General features: G+C 37.3%; 1 protein-coding gene across 2 annotated transcripts in view; it reads left to right on the forward strand.

Annotated features, from left to right (window-relative positions):
* LOC140153718 (E3 ubiquitin-protein ligase rnf8-B-like) overlaps nucleotides 1-15,522 on the forward strand; it is a 33,429-nt gene continuing 17,907 nt past the window's right edge. The window contains exon 1 of one of the 2 annotated variants that reach the window (XM_072176542.1): nucleotides 1-129. In XM_072176542.1, the coding sequence (XP_072032643.1) occupies nucleotides 34-129 (96 nt within the window). In that variant the 5' untranslated portion in view covers nucleotides 1-33. Of the gene's footprint in view, nucleotides 130-12,564; nucleotides 12,774-15,522 lie in introns of those variants that run through there. The other variant, XM_072176544.1, reaches the window with a different exon arrangement.

Genomic DNA, 15,522 nt, shown 5'->3' on the forward strand with positions numbered 1-15,522 from the left:
TGAAAACAAAATTCGTCCGAGCCACAGCTCGAGATGGCGGAAGAAATTGAAGATCAGCTCATTTGGTGTCTGAGGCAGTGCGGAGAATCACCAAAATACGGTTTAATTCCTCTTCCTCCTGGTAGAGAGGTAAGTAGATTTTCTCGTAAGGCAAATTTCTAAAACTCAATAGTGTTTTTGTACTTTTTCGTATTTCGGCATGCATGAATCATGGGACAAGCCTGCCGAATTCGGCGAAAGTACGCCGGGATTTTTACTCTAAAACAGAAAACACCTATAATATAAGGGGTACCCTGGGGTGAATTCTCAAAATGGTCTGCCAAAAATCGCTTGCCCCCCCTTTTGGCCGTGCCAAAAAAACTTCGCCCCCCCCCCCCCTTTTGACGTGCCAAAAAATCTTTGCCCCCCCCATTACACATGCACGATTTTGGGGAACCCGAATTAAAAACATAAAAATTATGCGAGCACAGCGAGCAGGAAATTTTGCATATTTGAATGTGTTCCTAATGTTTTCCTACGCCTTTTTATTAGGGCGTAATATAGAAACGGTACCCAAAATATCTGTGCCAAAATTGCTTGCCCCCCTTTTGACCTGCCAAAATCGCTTGACCCCCCTTTTGACCTGCCAAAAATGCTTGCCCCCCCTTCTGGCCTGCCAAAAATCACCCTATAATTCCCCGGTACACGTACATAATTATTGCACCACCCCTAATGTAGTCTACTTGAAGTTGTTACATTGGCCCCCACTAGATATGATGTTTGGTAATGATGGTAATTATCTGATGAATCTAAATGGCGATCCTGACTTTTAGACCACCGGCGCTAGTAGAGGGGCTCACACATCGTCATCATCCCTATATCTTCGTGTCAAAAATTGCAGTGATAGTACAGCGAATCCTCTCGTTTTTCAACAGCTATGCATCGCGATTTTGTTCGAGATAGGCCGAGCGACTCAGGCTAAGCATACCATGACTATCATATGAGATACAACAGAGTTCTATATTCTACACATTATTACGATTTGTGCATGCTCTAGTACCCCATATGATGTTTCTATTACAAGAAAATCGATTTGTTTTCAGGTAAAACCAGGGTTTTGTTTCCAGTACACTCACTCGAAAAGCAATACACTAATAGCGGGGCCTTGCAGCTTGCTGTGGATATCTTTTACTGCATTTTAAAAGTAAAGATTGTGATATATTTAATTTTGAGAATTACAATTAATACTTTATAGGTATAAAGGAACACGTTTAGCCCATTCAGTTTTAAAAGTTCCAGGTGCAAGCCTAGTATAACACAATGCATATGTAAACTTTCTTTATCTGTGTCAATATTTAATAGAATATTGATTTCAATGGAGTATTGAGCTGTATGGAAAAAATATTTATAATACAGGGTGTTGACACTGTGGCTCATTATATACTATTTCATTCAGGACAAGCCAGGTTTAACAGTGTTTAATATTCTATAATCAAATTAAGTATTTCTTGGCCAAACTGGAACATTCGCCTTGTGTCCATGTAGTATACTACATGTAAGCGTGTCACGCAGTGTAAGGCGTGTGTATACTGTCTTCTGTACCGCGCTATATTCACATGTTTATCGCGGAGCCACTAGCGTTCACAGTGTTCCAGTTTGGCCAAGAAATACATAATTTGATTATAACAAGAAATTATTACATAAGCTTAATTTAAACTAAAAGTTTCATCTAAGGAGTCAAGCTTTAAAACTACAAGCAACAATATTCAACAAGCTAAAAATGATTTTGTACCCATTTTTTAATAAGCTAAAACCAATTTTTAAAAAGAAGCTTAAATCATCAATTTTTACATCGTAAAAATCATCTAAAAAATCTTTAAAAATACAGTGACCTACCTAATATTACTAATCTATGTTTCCGATGATATCCAAGAAGCTTAAAATATTGTGAAAGAGGGCAGGGCTTTGAGTAAGGCCGTGTAAAATTAATATTTTGGTTCTCGTCCCCTCCCTCCTCAATTTCTGGGATTTGTCAGATTTTTTTTTTTTTTTAGATTTTTCATTTTTTTTAGATTTTGGAATGATTTATGAAATCTTCATACATAAAAATAAGTTTATTAGATAAAAAGCATCACTTCCAAGTCTTTTGTGGCACTCTAGGGGTTTATCCCTGAGAATCTCACATTTGAAAAAAAAAAAAAGGGCCTCATCCAGAGTCTTAGCCAGAAATCAGAAACCACCCGTCCAAGCAGATACCAAAATTTGACCCTCAAATATAAAACAACTTGTCTATACCCATGAAAGGGTCACTGGGGTCAAATATGTCCTGATTTGGCCTTTACATGTCATTCTGAATTAGTCTCAAGTTCATATAACCTTAAAATCATCTGTTTTAGAGCTATCACATCTGTAAAATCCATTAAATCCACCTGTCTCAAATTAGATTAGGCCGTCTTAAAGACGTGTGGACGCATGCCTGGCTAAGACCTTGGCCTCATCGTTTCCTCGAGCACTGTTGGAGAAGACCGAAAACTACTGACAATGCTAATTTTACATTGGAAAAAAAACAAAAAACAAAAAAAACACCTCCCTCCCTCATCAATTCATGAAAATCCTCTGGACGAGAACCAAAACATTAATTTTATACGGCCTAATGAGGGAAATTACTGGGTAAAATACATCATGTTTTTCGAGAAATTTGCCATCTTGAATAAATGTAGAATTGCGTCACGCAGTAAAACAATGTCAAACGTGCTTGAAAATGCATGATATGCTAGCGTAAATGACCTTCAAAACGAGCGTACATCACTCAAGCGCTTGTGCTACGTGAAAACTTCGGAGCTGGCATCACCTGTTTTGTTACCAGCTCTATAAAAATAGCTATGAAAATGTGAATTTTGGAACAAATAAAGCTTGTTCGATGGAATAAAAGGTATGTTTGTACAGTTGAAAACATGTTTAACCTTGTTGCCAAAGTGAAATTTGCGGGTGGTCTAAAAGTCAGGATTGATTGCCCTAATTATTGTTTAAGGAAAATTTCACCAATAGATACAAATCAAATATAAATTTATTACCACTAGCAAAGGGTTACTCGAGAATTGTTCGAAAGTTCTAACTTTAGTATGACTATGAACAACCGATAGCTTGTGATACGAAAGTTAGAAGGTGCAAGTATTTGTTCTCATGTCATGTACCGGTAACCAAGATAATTTAAACGTAACCACTTTGATGCTGAATAATCAGTCCCAGAACAAAATTGAAAATATTTATTTACTGACAACTGTTTCCATTCAAAATCTTGATGGCAAATTGGACAAACGAAGCACATGGTCAGCCCTCGAATTTACCCATGGCACCCACGGCATAATGCCGTGGGTGCCCATCCCCACTTCCGCAATGCCCTCAAAATATATCCTTTACCGATGGCAGACACTTGCCGTGCCCTCTAATGAAGTTGCCGTCGGTGCTCCAGCCCTGCCCCTTCATTATTAGACTGTCCCACAGTCTCGGTTCGGTCCGGCCTGGATAATGGAACGATTCATAATTACATAATAGCCTACCAAAATATGCCATAGTCCTTCACCCCCGATTCTAAATACACAGCCCAAAACCAATTCCTCTCTCTACACAAATTAGCTCAAATTGATGCCACTACACTGATCACACCTCCTATATTGAACGCTAAAATTCAGTGACCGCTCCCCACGCCGAGAGAAGTGTTAGAGATTTCACTTCCAAATATTCGTTCAACGAAGCCCGGTGATTCTGATGTCAATTACGAAAGCCCCGCCCCAGTTTCAATTCAAATATGGTAGCACAAAGCTATGCCGCGGGATGTGACGCAAGATCGGATGGGACACTTGTCATTGCTTGTCAACAACTGAGAGGTATTGAGCTCAAGTGGCACGCGTCTGATAGACCCATGGTACGCGCAATAATAAAAGGCAACCACTCGACTCGGACTTAGCCTATTGTCCATATTGCGTATATTATCGGGTGCAGTTTGCAAATGTTTGCACATTATTTAGCTAGGGAAGCCTTTTCAAATATCCCCGCGCTGCCAAGCTGCATTGATTGGTCGGATACAATATCGTTGTTTTAGTCGCTTACACAAACGTTAATGTAGTGAAAACATGGACGTGGTATATAGAAAGATTGCGTGACTCCAAATCCGTAAAAGTGAACTCCCAGCATTTTGTGGGAACTGGAAGTCAAATTGCTTACAGACTGGGAGGGTCCATGTATTGGGTTGATTTTTAATGCTATGTAATCTACATTATCAGTCGTTCTCCATGGACCCGAGGGAGGGTCTACTTCATTATAAAATCATCTACTAGACTGTTTGTATGTGTTTTCTTCACTTTTGAGAAACTGCCTTGGTGCCCTTCTCAAATTTTCAACAGTTGCCATGATGCCCTCTTGAAATATTGCAAACTGCAGTGCTGCCTTGCCTTTTCAGTTAAAATCCAAGGCAATAATTAACTTGCCCCCCCCCAAAAGTTGCCGTGCCCCTTCAGATCCTTAATTCGAGGGCTGTCTACCTCTCTGTAAACAGATGAGGATGTCAAAATTGTCATCCTTGCCGAATAGGAAAGTAACAGAGGTTGTACACCCACTGTCATGATCCCTGCCCTCACCGATTTTTGGAGATTTTAAAATAGTTTTCTTTACTTTTTTTATTTATTATTAGCTCCCTTGTTAACTTTGTTTCCAGGGGTCGATTTTAGAATAAAAGTTACATGCACCACTGCAGTTTTTTCCTTGAATAGGCCTATGGGCTGAATATCACAAATATTTGCATGCACAGGCAAAATTTCACATGTACATACTGTACAGAACCAATGTTACATGCATCTGTGCATGTAAAGCCCCTCTAAATCGAACCCGGTTTGTATCTAAAATTATTGTAAAGACATTTTTTTAAATAACGAAGTTAAATCTTGGTTATCATTACGCATTACAAGCTAGTGGAAGGGCTTTAAAGGAAATAACAAAAATATTAGGGGCTTCCCAGTTTTTATGATGTGTTGACAAAGCCTTTGCAATTGCAATTTTACACAGAAATGAATAGTAAATTTGTAACAAATTTGTAACAAATAATAAGGGCCTCCCTCACCAAATTTTGAGAACGTCCCAAAGATATACATACAATGTATGTACATGTATGTTATTTTATTTTACTTGGCCTTTATGTCCTATGTTGTTTGTGTTAAATGTTTTCTACTAAAAAATATGTTTTCTCTCCCACCACTAGAGCCTCCAAAAAAGGAATACAATTTAGGGGGTGGGGGCTATAGCCTACACTATAGCCTTTTTATTAACTCAGTAAAATGTGATGGAAGTTGCTATGCAATGCAATTTGAACTAATGGTGGATCGAAAGATGAAAAACAAACTTGTGCAATAAATTCTTCCTTTGAACAAAACTGGGTTGGATGCCAACTAAAGCCTATGAGTTCTAATTATGAAATTATTATAATCTGATCTACTGGACTTACGTTTTTGTGAGTGGCAATATTTCACATCCTATCTCGGATGCATCATCAGGCCAACTGATGTTAAAGCGGCAAATGTTCGTTGACCTGTGAAGAGGATGTTACGTCACAGGTCGAAGATGAGCCAAACCTCGGAGGGATCTTCTTTATCGCGGAACACATTGTTCATGCTCATGGCACTTACCTTGATGTCACCTATCCATCCTGCTGCTGGGGTGCTCTTCTTCTTCAACCTTCAACCATCCCTTGGGATATTGTCTTAGACCCTGTTCACATTAGAAGATTTCTTCATTCTACGAAGATAAGTTAATCTTGATTAACTAATCAATCATGCATACACATTACGCTGAACGAAGATCGAAGGAAGACATTGCACTGTACACATTTCATGAAAATTAACGAAGCTATTAATGCCCGGCTATTATTTAAGCTGGCGAAGGTCACTTGTTACATGATCACTTTCCTTCGTCGAATGAAGCGAGCGTACACATTACAAAGTTAGCTTCGTCAAACAAAGTATTCCTTTGTCGAAACAACCTTTTTAGCTTTGTTGAATGAAGCAATTTTAATCTTTGTCGAAGGAAGAAAAGTGCGTACACATTAGGAAAAAACAATTTTTAATCTTCGTTCGAGGTTCGTCGAAAGAAGAAAATTTTCTAATGTGAACAAGGTCTTACTCTTACTCTATACATCATGGGTGCCTTGTGATAATACAATGTATGGCCAATTAACTATTTGCGATATTTGTGTTTAGCTTGAAGTTTCAATTCTGTACTCTGAATCTGAATCTGAATCCGATTTGGTACTGTCCAACACTCCTTGGTTGCTTGGCAAAGGTAGAAGTAATCCGGACAGGGTTGTGACTGGTGTGCAATGCTATTTATTACTCTCTTAGGTGCTTGTGAAGTTTGGATTTGAAGTTTGCTTTCTTGTCTGTTGAGATTATGTTATATGGAAGACTGTTCCAGTCCACCACTGCCTGCGGGAAGAAGGAGTATTTGAAGCAATCTTCTCTGGCTCGTATTCTGTGGAATGTGAACTTGTTGGTATAGCGGGACGGACATGTCGTTGAGCGCAGGATTTTGTCTACCGGGATGAACAGGTGACCATGCAAAGCTTGATGTAATACCAACAGTCTTCTCCTTTTCTTCTCATTGCCTGCGGCTCCCAGTTCAGCTTAGAATAGATATCATGTCTCATGGGCTGCTTGTATAAGAGTAGTCGTTGAAGACGAATCTAGCTCCCCTGCGTTGTATTTGTCAAGTTGAGAAATTTGTTCCTGGCTGAGTGTACGGATCCCACACGGGAGAGCTGAATTCAAGGTGGGGTCTGACGAGCGAGTTGAAAGCATTGGCTGCAGATTTGACTTTATTTACATGGAGGTTCCACTTGAGATCATTCTTGATCTCAACACCCAAGTAAGTGTTACTGTTGGTTTCTTGAAAGATGGAATCACCAAGGTGGTATGTGTAAGGCAGTATATTCTTAGCAAAACATTTTGCAGAATTAAATTCCATCTGCCATGCTGACTCCCACTGACCGAGCTTGTCTACATGTAAGCCCTGCTGAAGTTGTTCAGCATCTGAAGGTCCTTTGATGGAATTATACAAAACGCAGATCTTGACATCTTTTGGACAGAATTTCAGGCAATGCAGACCCTATGTTTTATTTCTTGCAGAATTAAATTCCATCTGCCATGCTGACTCCCACTGACCGAGCTTGTCTACATGTATGCCCTGCTGAAGTTGTTCAGCATCTGAAGGTCCTTTGATGGAATTATACAAAACGCAGATCTTTGACATCTTTGACACAGATCTTTGACATCTTTGTTTTAAAATATTGGACTCGACTATGCCTCGTCCAATATTTTAAAACTCATAGCTCGACCAATAAATATGGGCTTAATCCAATTTTATATCAAACTTGGTATGGTGATTGGATATGGTGTATGATGTGCTGTTTAGTTTTGTGTCAATAAATATGGGCTTAATCCAATTTTATATCAAACTTGGTATGGTGATTGGATATGGTGTATGATGTGCTATTTAGTTTTGTGTCATGTGATTTGCATTTATGAATATTCATGAGCTTATTTGCATATTTTGCCTACATTTTAATTAATCCTGATGTGCTGTATAGTTGTGTGCCATGTTATTTGCATATTTATGCATAAATGAGCTTATTATTTACATATTATTTGTTTTTAGAAACCTTTGTTTTTGACACACCTTTGTGTGGGGGCCATCTTAATTACAAACCGCATATTTCTAGTTTTATTTGTGGAATATTTTCACATAAAAAAATCCTCAAATGTGACATGATCAAGAGGAAAATGATTATGGTCGAAAATGAGGTTTACAACTTTACATATTTTTCTATATAGGTTTCAGAATCTGAAAACCCTATGTTGATACGACTTTTCTTTACAAATGTCAATTTATCAACAGCTGAAAACAATATAAAACAAAAGAATTTTATTAAACGCTTTATTTGCCAATATCTCAAAATCAATATTAGCGACATCCGACTCATTTCCCTTGATCGTGTCACAACTGTGTACTAGTAGGGTAGTCACAATGCTATGCTATTGTGTGCACCCCTGCCCACATATGGTGGAAATGCAACAGAATCTGCAACACATTTTATTTACCATGAAACCTTCAATGATCTACAATATTTGTTTTAAAGGAAGTTCTTGTTCTTGGCAACCCTCCCTGACCAGTTTGTGCCCTAGCCTGTACCCAAGACTGCAACTTCCATTGTATATCAACCTGCTGCTGTATGCATCAATCTTGATGAGAGGCAAGACTTGAAACTAGTCTATTAATAAATAATGAGGAAATCCTTACCCAATCTAGGGATCATCTCAATTTCATTTTATAGCTTTTTATAGGTCAATTAAGAAAATTAAATAGCAATAAAATACAACTATTGAATGACCAAATATTTGATTGAAAATTCTCTCGGTTACATCATAATTACATGATAACTGAAAACCTCTGTAATAATATTTGCTAATAATATTAATAAAGACTAGCAGTAATTTATTTATGGATGACCTTTTTACATGTACATAGGATAGCAACAGACTGAAGAGACATGATATTATTTACATGTAAATTGAGTAACACGATAAAAATAAACTTTCAATATTTTAGTGCTTCTGGCTTGCTTTCACCCCGGCTTTCACATTAGACAAAAATTATTTTGGTCTATGGTAATTGTAGAGTTTGAAAATGATTTTTAATATAGAATGTCACCCTATGGATGTAAATTATTATGTACCGTACCTGTTCAGGTTTAGTGCAGTGTTGCATGCATTTTGTGCTAGTGTATTTTACCGGATTCTTGCAAGGTCAATAGATTTAATAAGTAAAATCAATGCATACAATATCTGTGAATTGATAATTGTGAGGTCATTTTGTCCAATATAATTGTTATTAAATTCCCCTACTTGCTATTTAGATTTTTTTTTAAATGTACGTATGTTTTAGGGGTTTAAAATAAAGAAGTGTGAAGAGATTTCGATTATTCCAAAGGTGTGTGATGATCTCAATACAAGAAACATCAAAATAAAGAGAATGTCAATAATATAGTACTGCTACATTGTTTTATTTTAATATTTTTGTGTTAAAATATGGCACTGACATCAGCTAGCTGGCAAGGTGCCAACATTACCTATGCAGAGTATAAAATTTAGCTGATCAGCTGTGAGACCACAACAAACCAGTGTTGCCAGATACGAGTACTGCATAACATTAAGAGATATTATACTGGTGGAACAGCTGGAAAATCCCCCGCACTGGATTAGCTCCAATGTAAATAGAACCTTTGGAAATTGCACAATCCCACAGCCCATCACCAGACCTGATAATTTACATACTTACATAAGGGCTGTGCAATAATTAAGAGCTTCCCCCCTGGGTAAAATTTCCAAACGGCTTGCCAAAAATTGCTCCCCCCTTCTCTGCCCGCCAAAAATGGCTTTCCCCCTTTGCACATGCCATTTTTGGGATCCCAAATTGCAAAGCAGGAATAATTTGCTTAAAAGCGTTTCCGTAAGCCTTTTTTGTGGAAAAAGCATGTTTTGTTTACCATTAGGGTTAGAACACATTTTGATTGCTTTATTGAAGCACTTTCAAACTTGTGGAAGAAATTATTATTCCCTAGGCAGGGCTTAACAATTATTCACAGAGGCTAAGGTGGTCCCCCCCCCCCCCCCATTTCTCTCCATGACATCCCTGACCAGGATGAGGAAATACCATTTAAAAAAATGATAATTTACATGATACAATCCCTCTATTTAAAAAAGGAAAAGTGTAAATGTGATAAGCAGTTTCAGAAAGACAAGGTGGGTGTTGGTTTTGTTTTGGGTACACAATAATTTTCAAAATGTTTCTTCATCTTGTAAAAAATATCTTTCAAAATTGGCAACATTTAAATGGGTGAGTGAGGGGAGCTTCAAGTCTGAAATGGGTGAGAGTCTGAGAAAAACTTGTGCTAAAATGCATATTTTTTGAGTTCTAATCTTTTTATCAAATTGACTCACCACCCTATTTTTGAGCAAAATCGGGAACAATTAGAACCTGTAATATTGCGCAATCATGTGACCTATCAATGTGTGTGCACCAATCAGATGTCAGACTTGCACTACAACATGATGAGTATAACTTTATAAGTGTGCCAATAGAGTTCAAATACCGGGTGTCCCAAAAGTCCCTTAAAGGCATATATTGGAATGTCATCTTTCCCTGGGTAAGATCTGATACCAGGCCAGCCCATGGCCAGAGGGTAACATGAGTAGGTTTGTTTCACCTTGAAGGCAAGGATAGTCTTGCTAATATGGGCTAACTTTCCCATAGGCCATCCAATATGCCATGAATTAGTAGGACTACAACTGGATCTATTGGTTAGTTTATACTCCTATTTCCACATCTGTTAATTTTATATGGGCCTTTAACATTGTGAATTTGTCATAACTTGCGTTGGGTTAATAGTGTTGTTACAAAAATTGCACAGTATGTAGATAATTCTTTTAGAAATGTTATGATACCAAACATGCCTATGTGGTCATGACACTTTGGCATTCAATTAATGGATATCTACCGTACCGTAAAACCCACTTTTATAAACGCAAAAGAAGTCTCGTCATTTGAGACGTGAACACGATATAACGTGATATCATTCTGTGTTTGTTTGTTTGTTTTCAATGCGTAATCTTCATTTTCTGTTTTATCTGGGTTTTATATGGAAACTACTTAAGATCTTTTCTGAGGATTCGATGAACAGTTGTACGCGGTACGTTGTTCTCCATTGAAAGTCGACGTACTGATCGCCTTGGGCTTTTCGCCACCGCTCTTCGTATGACATCAATGTTTGTAGACGATCTTCCTGTTCTTCCACGTCCTGCCCGAAGTAGATCATGAACAGATGATAGGAATTTCAGCATTAGTTGCTGGATTGTATTTCGGCTGGGTAGTGCATAATTTACATTAAACTGTTCCTTAAACATTGCTTCAGTGAGTTTGTCCGACTTTGTCTCGGCAAAGAACCATACGACCTGAATCCGTTGATCTATAGGACATTTATCTTCACTTCAACTGTTTTAAAGTAAAGTTTAATATTGTCCATATATCCTAATTATAATCTAAAACAGCAGTCACGCTTACGCTAAGCCATGTAATCCATGAATGTTCATACCTAAATGTAGCGTGCGCAGTGAGTGAACCAACTCTATTGTTCATGGAAGTACATCATTCATGTTCTTGAACAAAGAAACATGAGCTTGCTTTTGTGGGTTTGATACACACATATGTACAGTCGCACAGTAAGGTCAAAGGGTCATCAATAATGCTGTTTTTGGTATCAGAATAATTCTAAAAGATCAATCTATATGAATATGTTCTTCATTTTGGTATGAAGTAGGAAATATTTGAGATATATCCAATTCACAATGTTAAGTAACTTTTGGGACACGCTGTATGTTGTGATGATGTTGTCACTTATGGATCTCATATTTTTATTTCAGTCAAAAGCATATGCCTCTACTGTAATGCTCATATCAGGAAAACAAAGACAGATTTTGCATTTCTGACTTAAGAAAAACTAATCAGTTATTCCCATGATACAGTACTACAGGGATATAGTATCAAACTTGTGCTAAAATGCATATTTTTTGAGTTCTAATTTTTTATCAAATTGACTCGCCACCCCATTTTGGGCAAAATTGGGAACAATTAGTACCTGTAATATTGCGCAATCATGTGACCTATATTCAATGTGTGTGCACCAATCAGATGTCAGACTTGCACTACAACATGATGTGAGCCATGCAGAGCCTTTATAAATGTGCCAATAGAGTTCAAATATGTTGTGATGATGTTGTCACTTATGGATCTCATATTTTTATTTCCGTCAAAAGCATATGCCTCTACTGTAATGCTCATATCAGGAAAACAATGACAGATTGTGCATTTCTGACTTCAGAAATGAATTCAGCACAAAATTTCAGTCTAGAAAACATATTTAAAACAATATTTTTTGAAACTTTATATTTTGCCATTTTTGGCAGTCAAACCTGCTTCAAATTTGAAACAGTGTCATAATTGCTTTTTATTTGATTTGATTTTCTTTTGAGAAATTTTCAGCCACTTTAGCAGTTTGGGAATTCAGAGTTGCATCCGAGAGCTGTTTATTATATCTCGGAGAGGCGTGGCTGTTGATCAATAATCTATAACTCCAGATCAATATCACTCAATGCGGCAACACTATATTTACCCTGAGATAAATCTAACTATAGATCAGCTAAGCATATCCAAATAATTTTGGGGAATTTTTATTTTAGGGCTAGCTGTGTCAGGAGTGGAGGTTGAGAAAAAACTTGAAATCATTAACTTGTTAAAAATAATTTCTAATTTCCCTTTTGAAGATAACAATTTGAATGGAATGAATAATAAAGAATAAGTGAAATGTCATAAAATGAAAATTACAAGCCGGTAAAAAAATGCTTGCATAATAAAGTAAGGTCAGGCCAACTCAACAGCATCCTAACCAATCAGCTGAATGCAGGCAGCCGAGCTGTGGCTCTCAGAAAATTAAAGGTATAGTGTCACTATGCCAGATAGCTAGCTGCTCCGTTGCTGTATGGTTGATCATAGATTTGCAATTGAGCATATAATATTGATCTCACAACACTGGCACAGAGAGAGAGAGAGAGAGCGAGCCAGACCCACTCCCTACTTGATCAGATATCAGCAGACCAACCAGCTGTTACTCTGTTTTTACCGAGACTTGAAGAATTGTAAGCTATCCATTTTACTTGATTTTTAACTGATTAAAAGACGTGTCATCAATTGGGGGAATTGAATTTGACTGTCATTAAGTGTAAAACAATAAAATCATGAAATATTGTTAAGGTAAAATTGTATGTTAATGAGAATTTTGTGTGTGTGGATGTGTATGCGGGAACTCTACCTACAGAATGTAAACAAACCGGTAGATTGCATTCCCTTGTTCAGGGATGGGCTGCTATTTGTTGTGTTATGGCAAAATGTTGCTATCAGAGTGAAAATGGGAAAATCGTGACTATGATCATCATTATGTTTAAACTTGTTGTTTGCTTTAATCAAACAAGTTAATTAATATTTGGGTAATTATTATATGAGTAATATTAGTATTAAATATATTTTAATTGAAAAAAGTTAAGGTGTGGTGAAATGTCATCTTTATGTTATCAACAATTTGTTGTACATTTGTGCTGAGTTTTGCACTTCATAATTTAAAGGGAATGAGCATTGATCATAATTTACATGAAAACGGCAGAAAATTAATATTCAGAATGACTTATTTTGTCATGCAAAATCAAGTGCGACTCAAAGAATTTTCAACTCAAAGTGGTCATTTCACATTCTTACCCAACACTCAACTAAAGGTGACAATATGCTGAGTATTCATCAAAATTGCAGTAAGGATCAAAAACTAGCAAAAAAGTTTTTTTTAATTGTATTTTTTTTAAGGTTTTTAGTGTTTTTTTAGTTTTAAGGATACCCTATGAAATGTGCAGTTTCTTTTTTTTATGTTATTTTTGGGCCACTTTTATTTTGGCCAGATGTCATAATTTATTTTTCAGCTGAATAAAAAACATCCTCCTATTTGGTACTGTCAGGGCCGCTCTGCTGTCACATAATGTGTGAATTTATCAGCTCTTTGTGACAGCATGTTTCAAATGCGTACGTGTTTGCCAGCAGACGAGGATACACATAAGATTTTTCACCCTAAACTGCAGACTTACTTCCAACCGAGGACAGTCCGCAGTCTCAAACTGCTGCAAAAGACCTCAAATGCATGCTAAATGCATTATAGCGCTGTTTGCCGAGGACCACACATGTAAAAACTACAGTCAGCAGTTGATGGATAAAATTCCATTTCATATTGTACACAAAAACAATTCGCCATTTTAAGTCCATGGTTAGGCGATGAAAACATGATACACGCGTCCTCGGTTAGATAGCAATACACATTGTCCTCGGTTGGCGGCAAACACACACAGGGGTGTGTTGGGGTGTGTTTATTGAAAAAAAATCAGATCTTGAAATTAGTGCCTATCCTGGAAGATGCAGTACATTTGTATATACATTTTTGTATGTACAGCCAATTATTTCACAAAGATAGTAAATTTCCCACAAATAGCTATCCAAGTGCATGCCTGTTTTCTTTGTTTGAGGAAAGCACAATGACGTCTTTCCATATAGCCAAGAGCATCATGATTTCCACCCTTTAAAGACCTGTATACTTTCTCCAAGTTTGTTTAACTCTCATTATAGGCCTATGTAAAACATTACCGGTAATTATATGAATTGTGAACCTCCTTGGACCAATGAACAACGTGTTTTGTTGCAGGAAAGGGAGTGCAACTTCAGGGTTTTCATAATTAGTCATCAATGACTGATTATTGTGCACCGGTCTAATAACAAGTTGAGTTTTGTGCAGAATAATGGTGGTTTTTTAGCATTTTTCATCTACCTACTGAGTATTACTGAACAATATTACCTCAATGATTATGTCTGTTCACATTCTATTGCCTATGCCCAGTGGTGGTGCTAGGGGGGCATGAAGGGGGAACTTTTCCACAACACCCCCCCCCCCCCTGTTCACCTAGTAAAAAACCACTGCCTAAGCCCATAGATAGTGAAGGAGACCCTTCACTGTCTATGCTAATAGTAATACTAGTAAGGGACCGTTCACAAACACTTGTAAGGGGGGCCTGATGCAAAAAAATTTCATCACTAAAAATTTTTGGGGCCCCTTTACAGACCTAAAAAATTTCAGGGCCCCCCCTTTTTGACATGAAATTTATGGGTCAACCCCATAGAAAAGCAGGCATATAAACTTATTTTTTCCTGGAAAATGTGTGGTCATTTTTTCAGGCCCCCCCCCCCATAGCAGGCCCCCTTACAAGTGTTTGTGAACGGTCCCTAATAGCTATTATTAGTTTAGCACAAAAAATTTCACACATTAAAGGCTTGGGGTTTTGCATTCAATTTGATGTAATGTGTACTTTGGTGCATTTTTGTACAAACCTCTAGTTTCTTGTCTTCTTTAACAATTTTCACTTCAATAATTTGCTTGACCTGGCTTAAATCATGCACAATTTGTGCTTTGACCATTTTTAAAGCAATTATCCATGCCAACATGGACTTGATACTACCCAGCCAGCCAGTCACAAGAAATTCTTGCTTCCCTTGCTTCTCATTGCAACAGCGATTCTTGCATTACATGGATTCAGTTTGTATCATTATCGTTTTCATGTACATGTACATTGTACATGAATCTCAAGGTCCATTTATGCATAGATACAAACAAGGTGTAAGTTGGATTAGGTAGTAATATGTACGAACATTTTTTTTTCCGCTGGATGTCTCTGATGCCAAATTTTAAATTTGTGGGAAAAAAGTATGAAAAAGAATCCCAAGAACCACTATATAAAACCAATGCTGTTCATGTTTGGCTAGACATACCTGCATGAGAAGTAATAGCCCAGTCCTATACAG

The sequence above is a fragment of the Amphiura filiformis genome, chromosome 5 (assembly GCF_039555335.1).
Source record: "Amphiura filiformis chromosome 5, Afil_fr2py, whole genome shotgun sequence".
Taxonomy (NCBI): Eukaryota; Metazoa; Echinodermata; class Ophiuroidea; order Amphilepidida; family Amphiuridae; genus Amphiura; species Amphiura filiformis.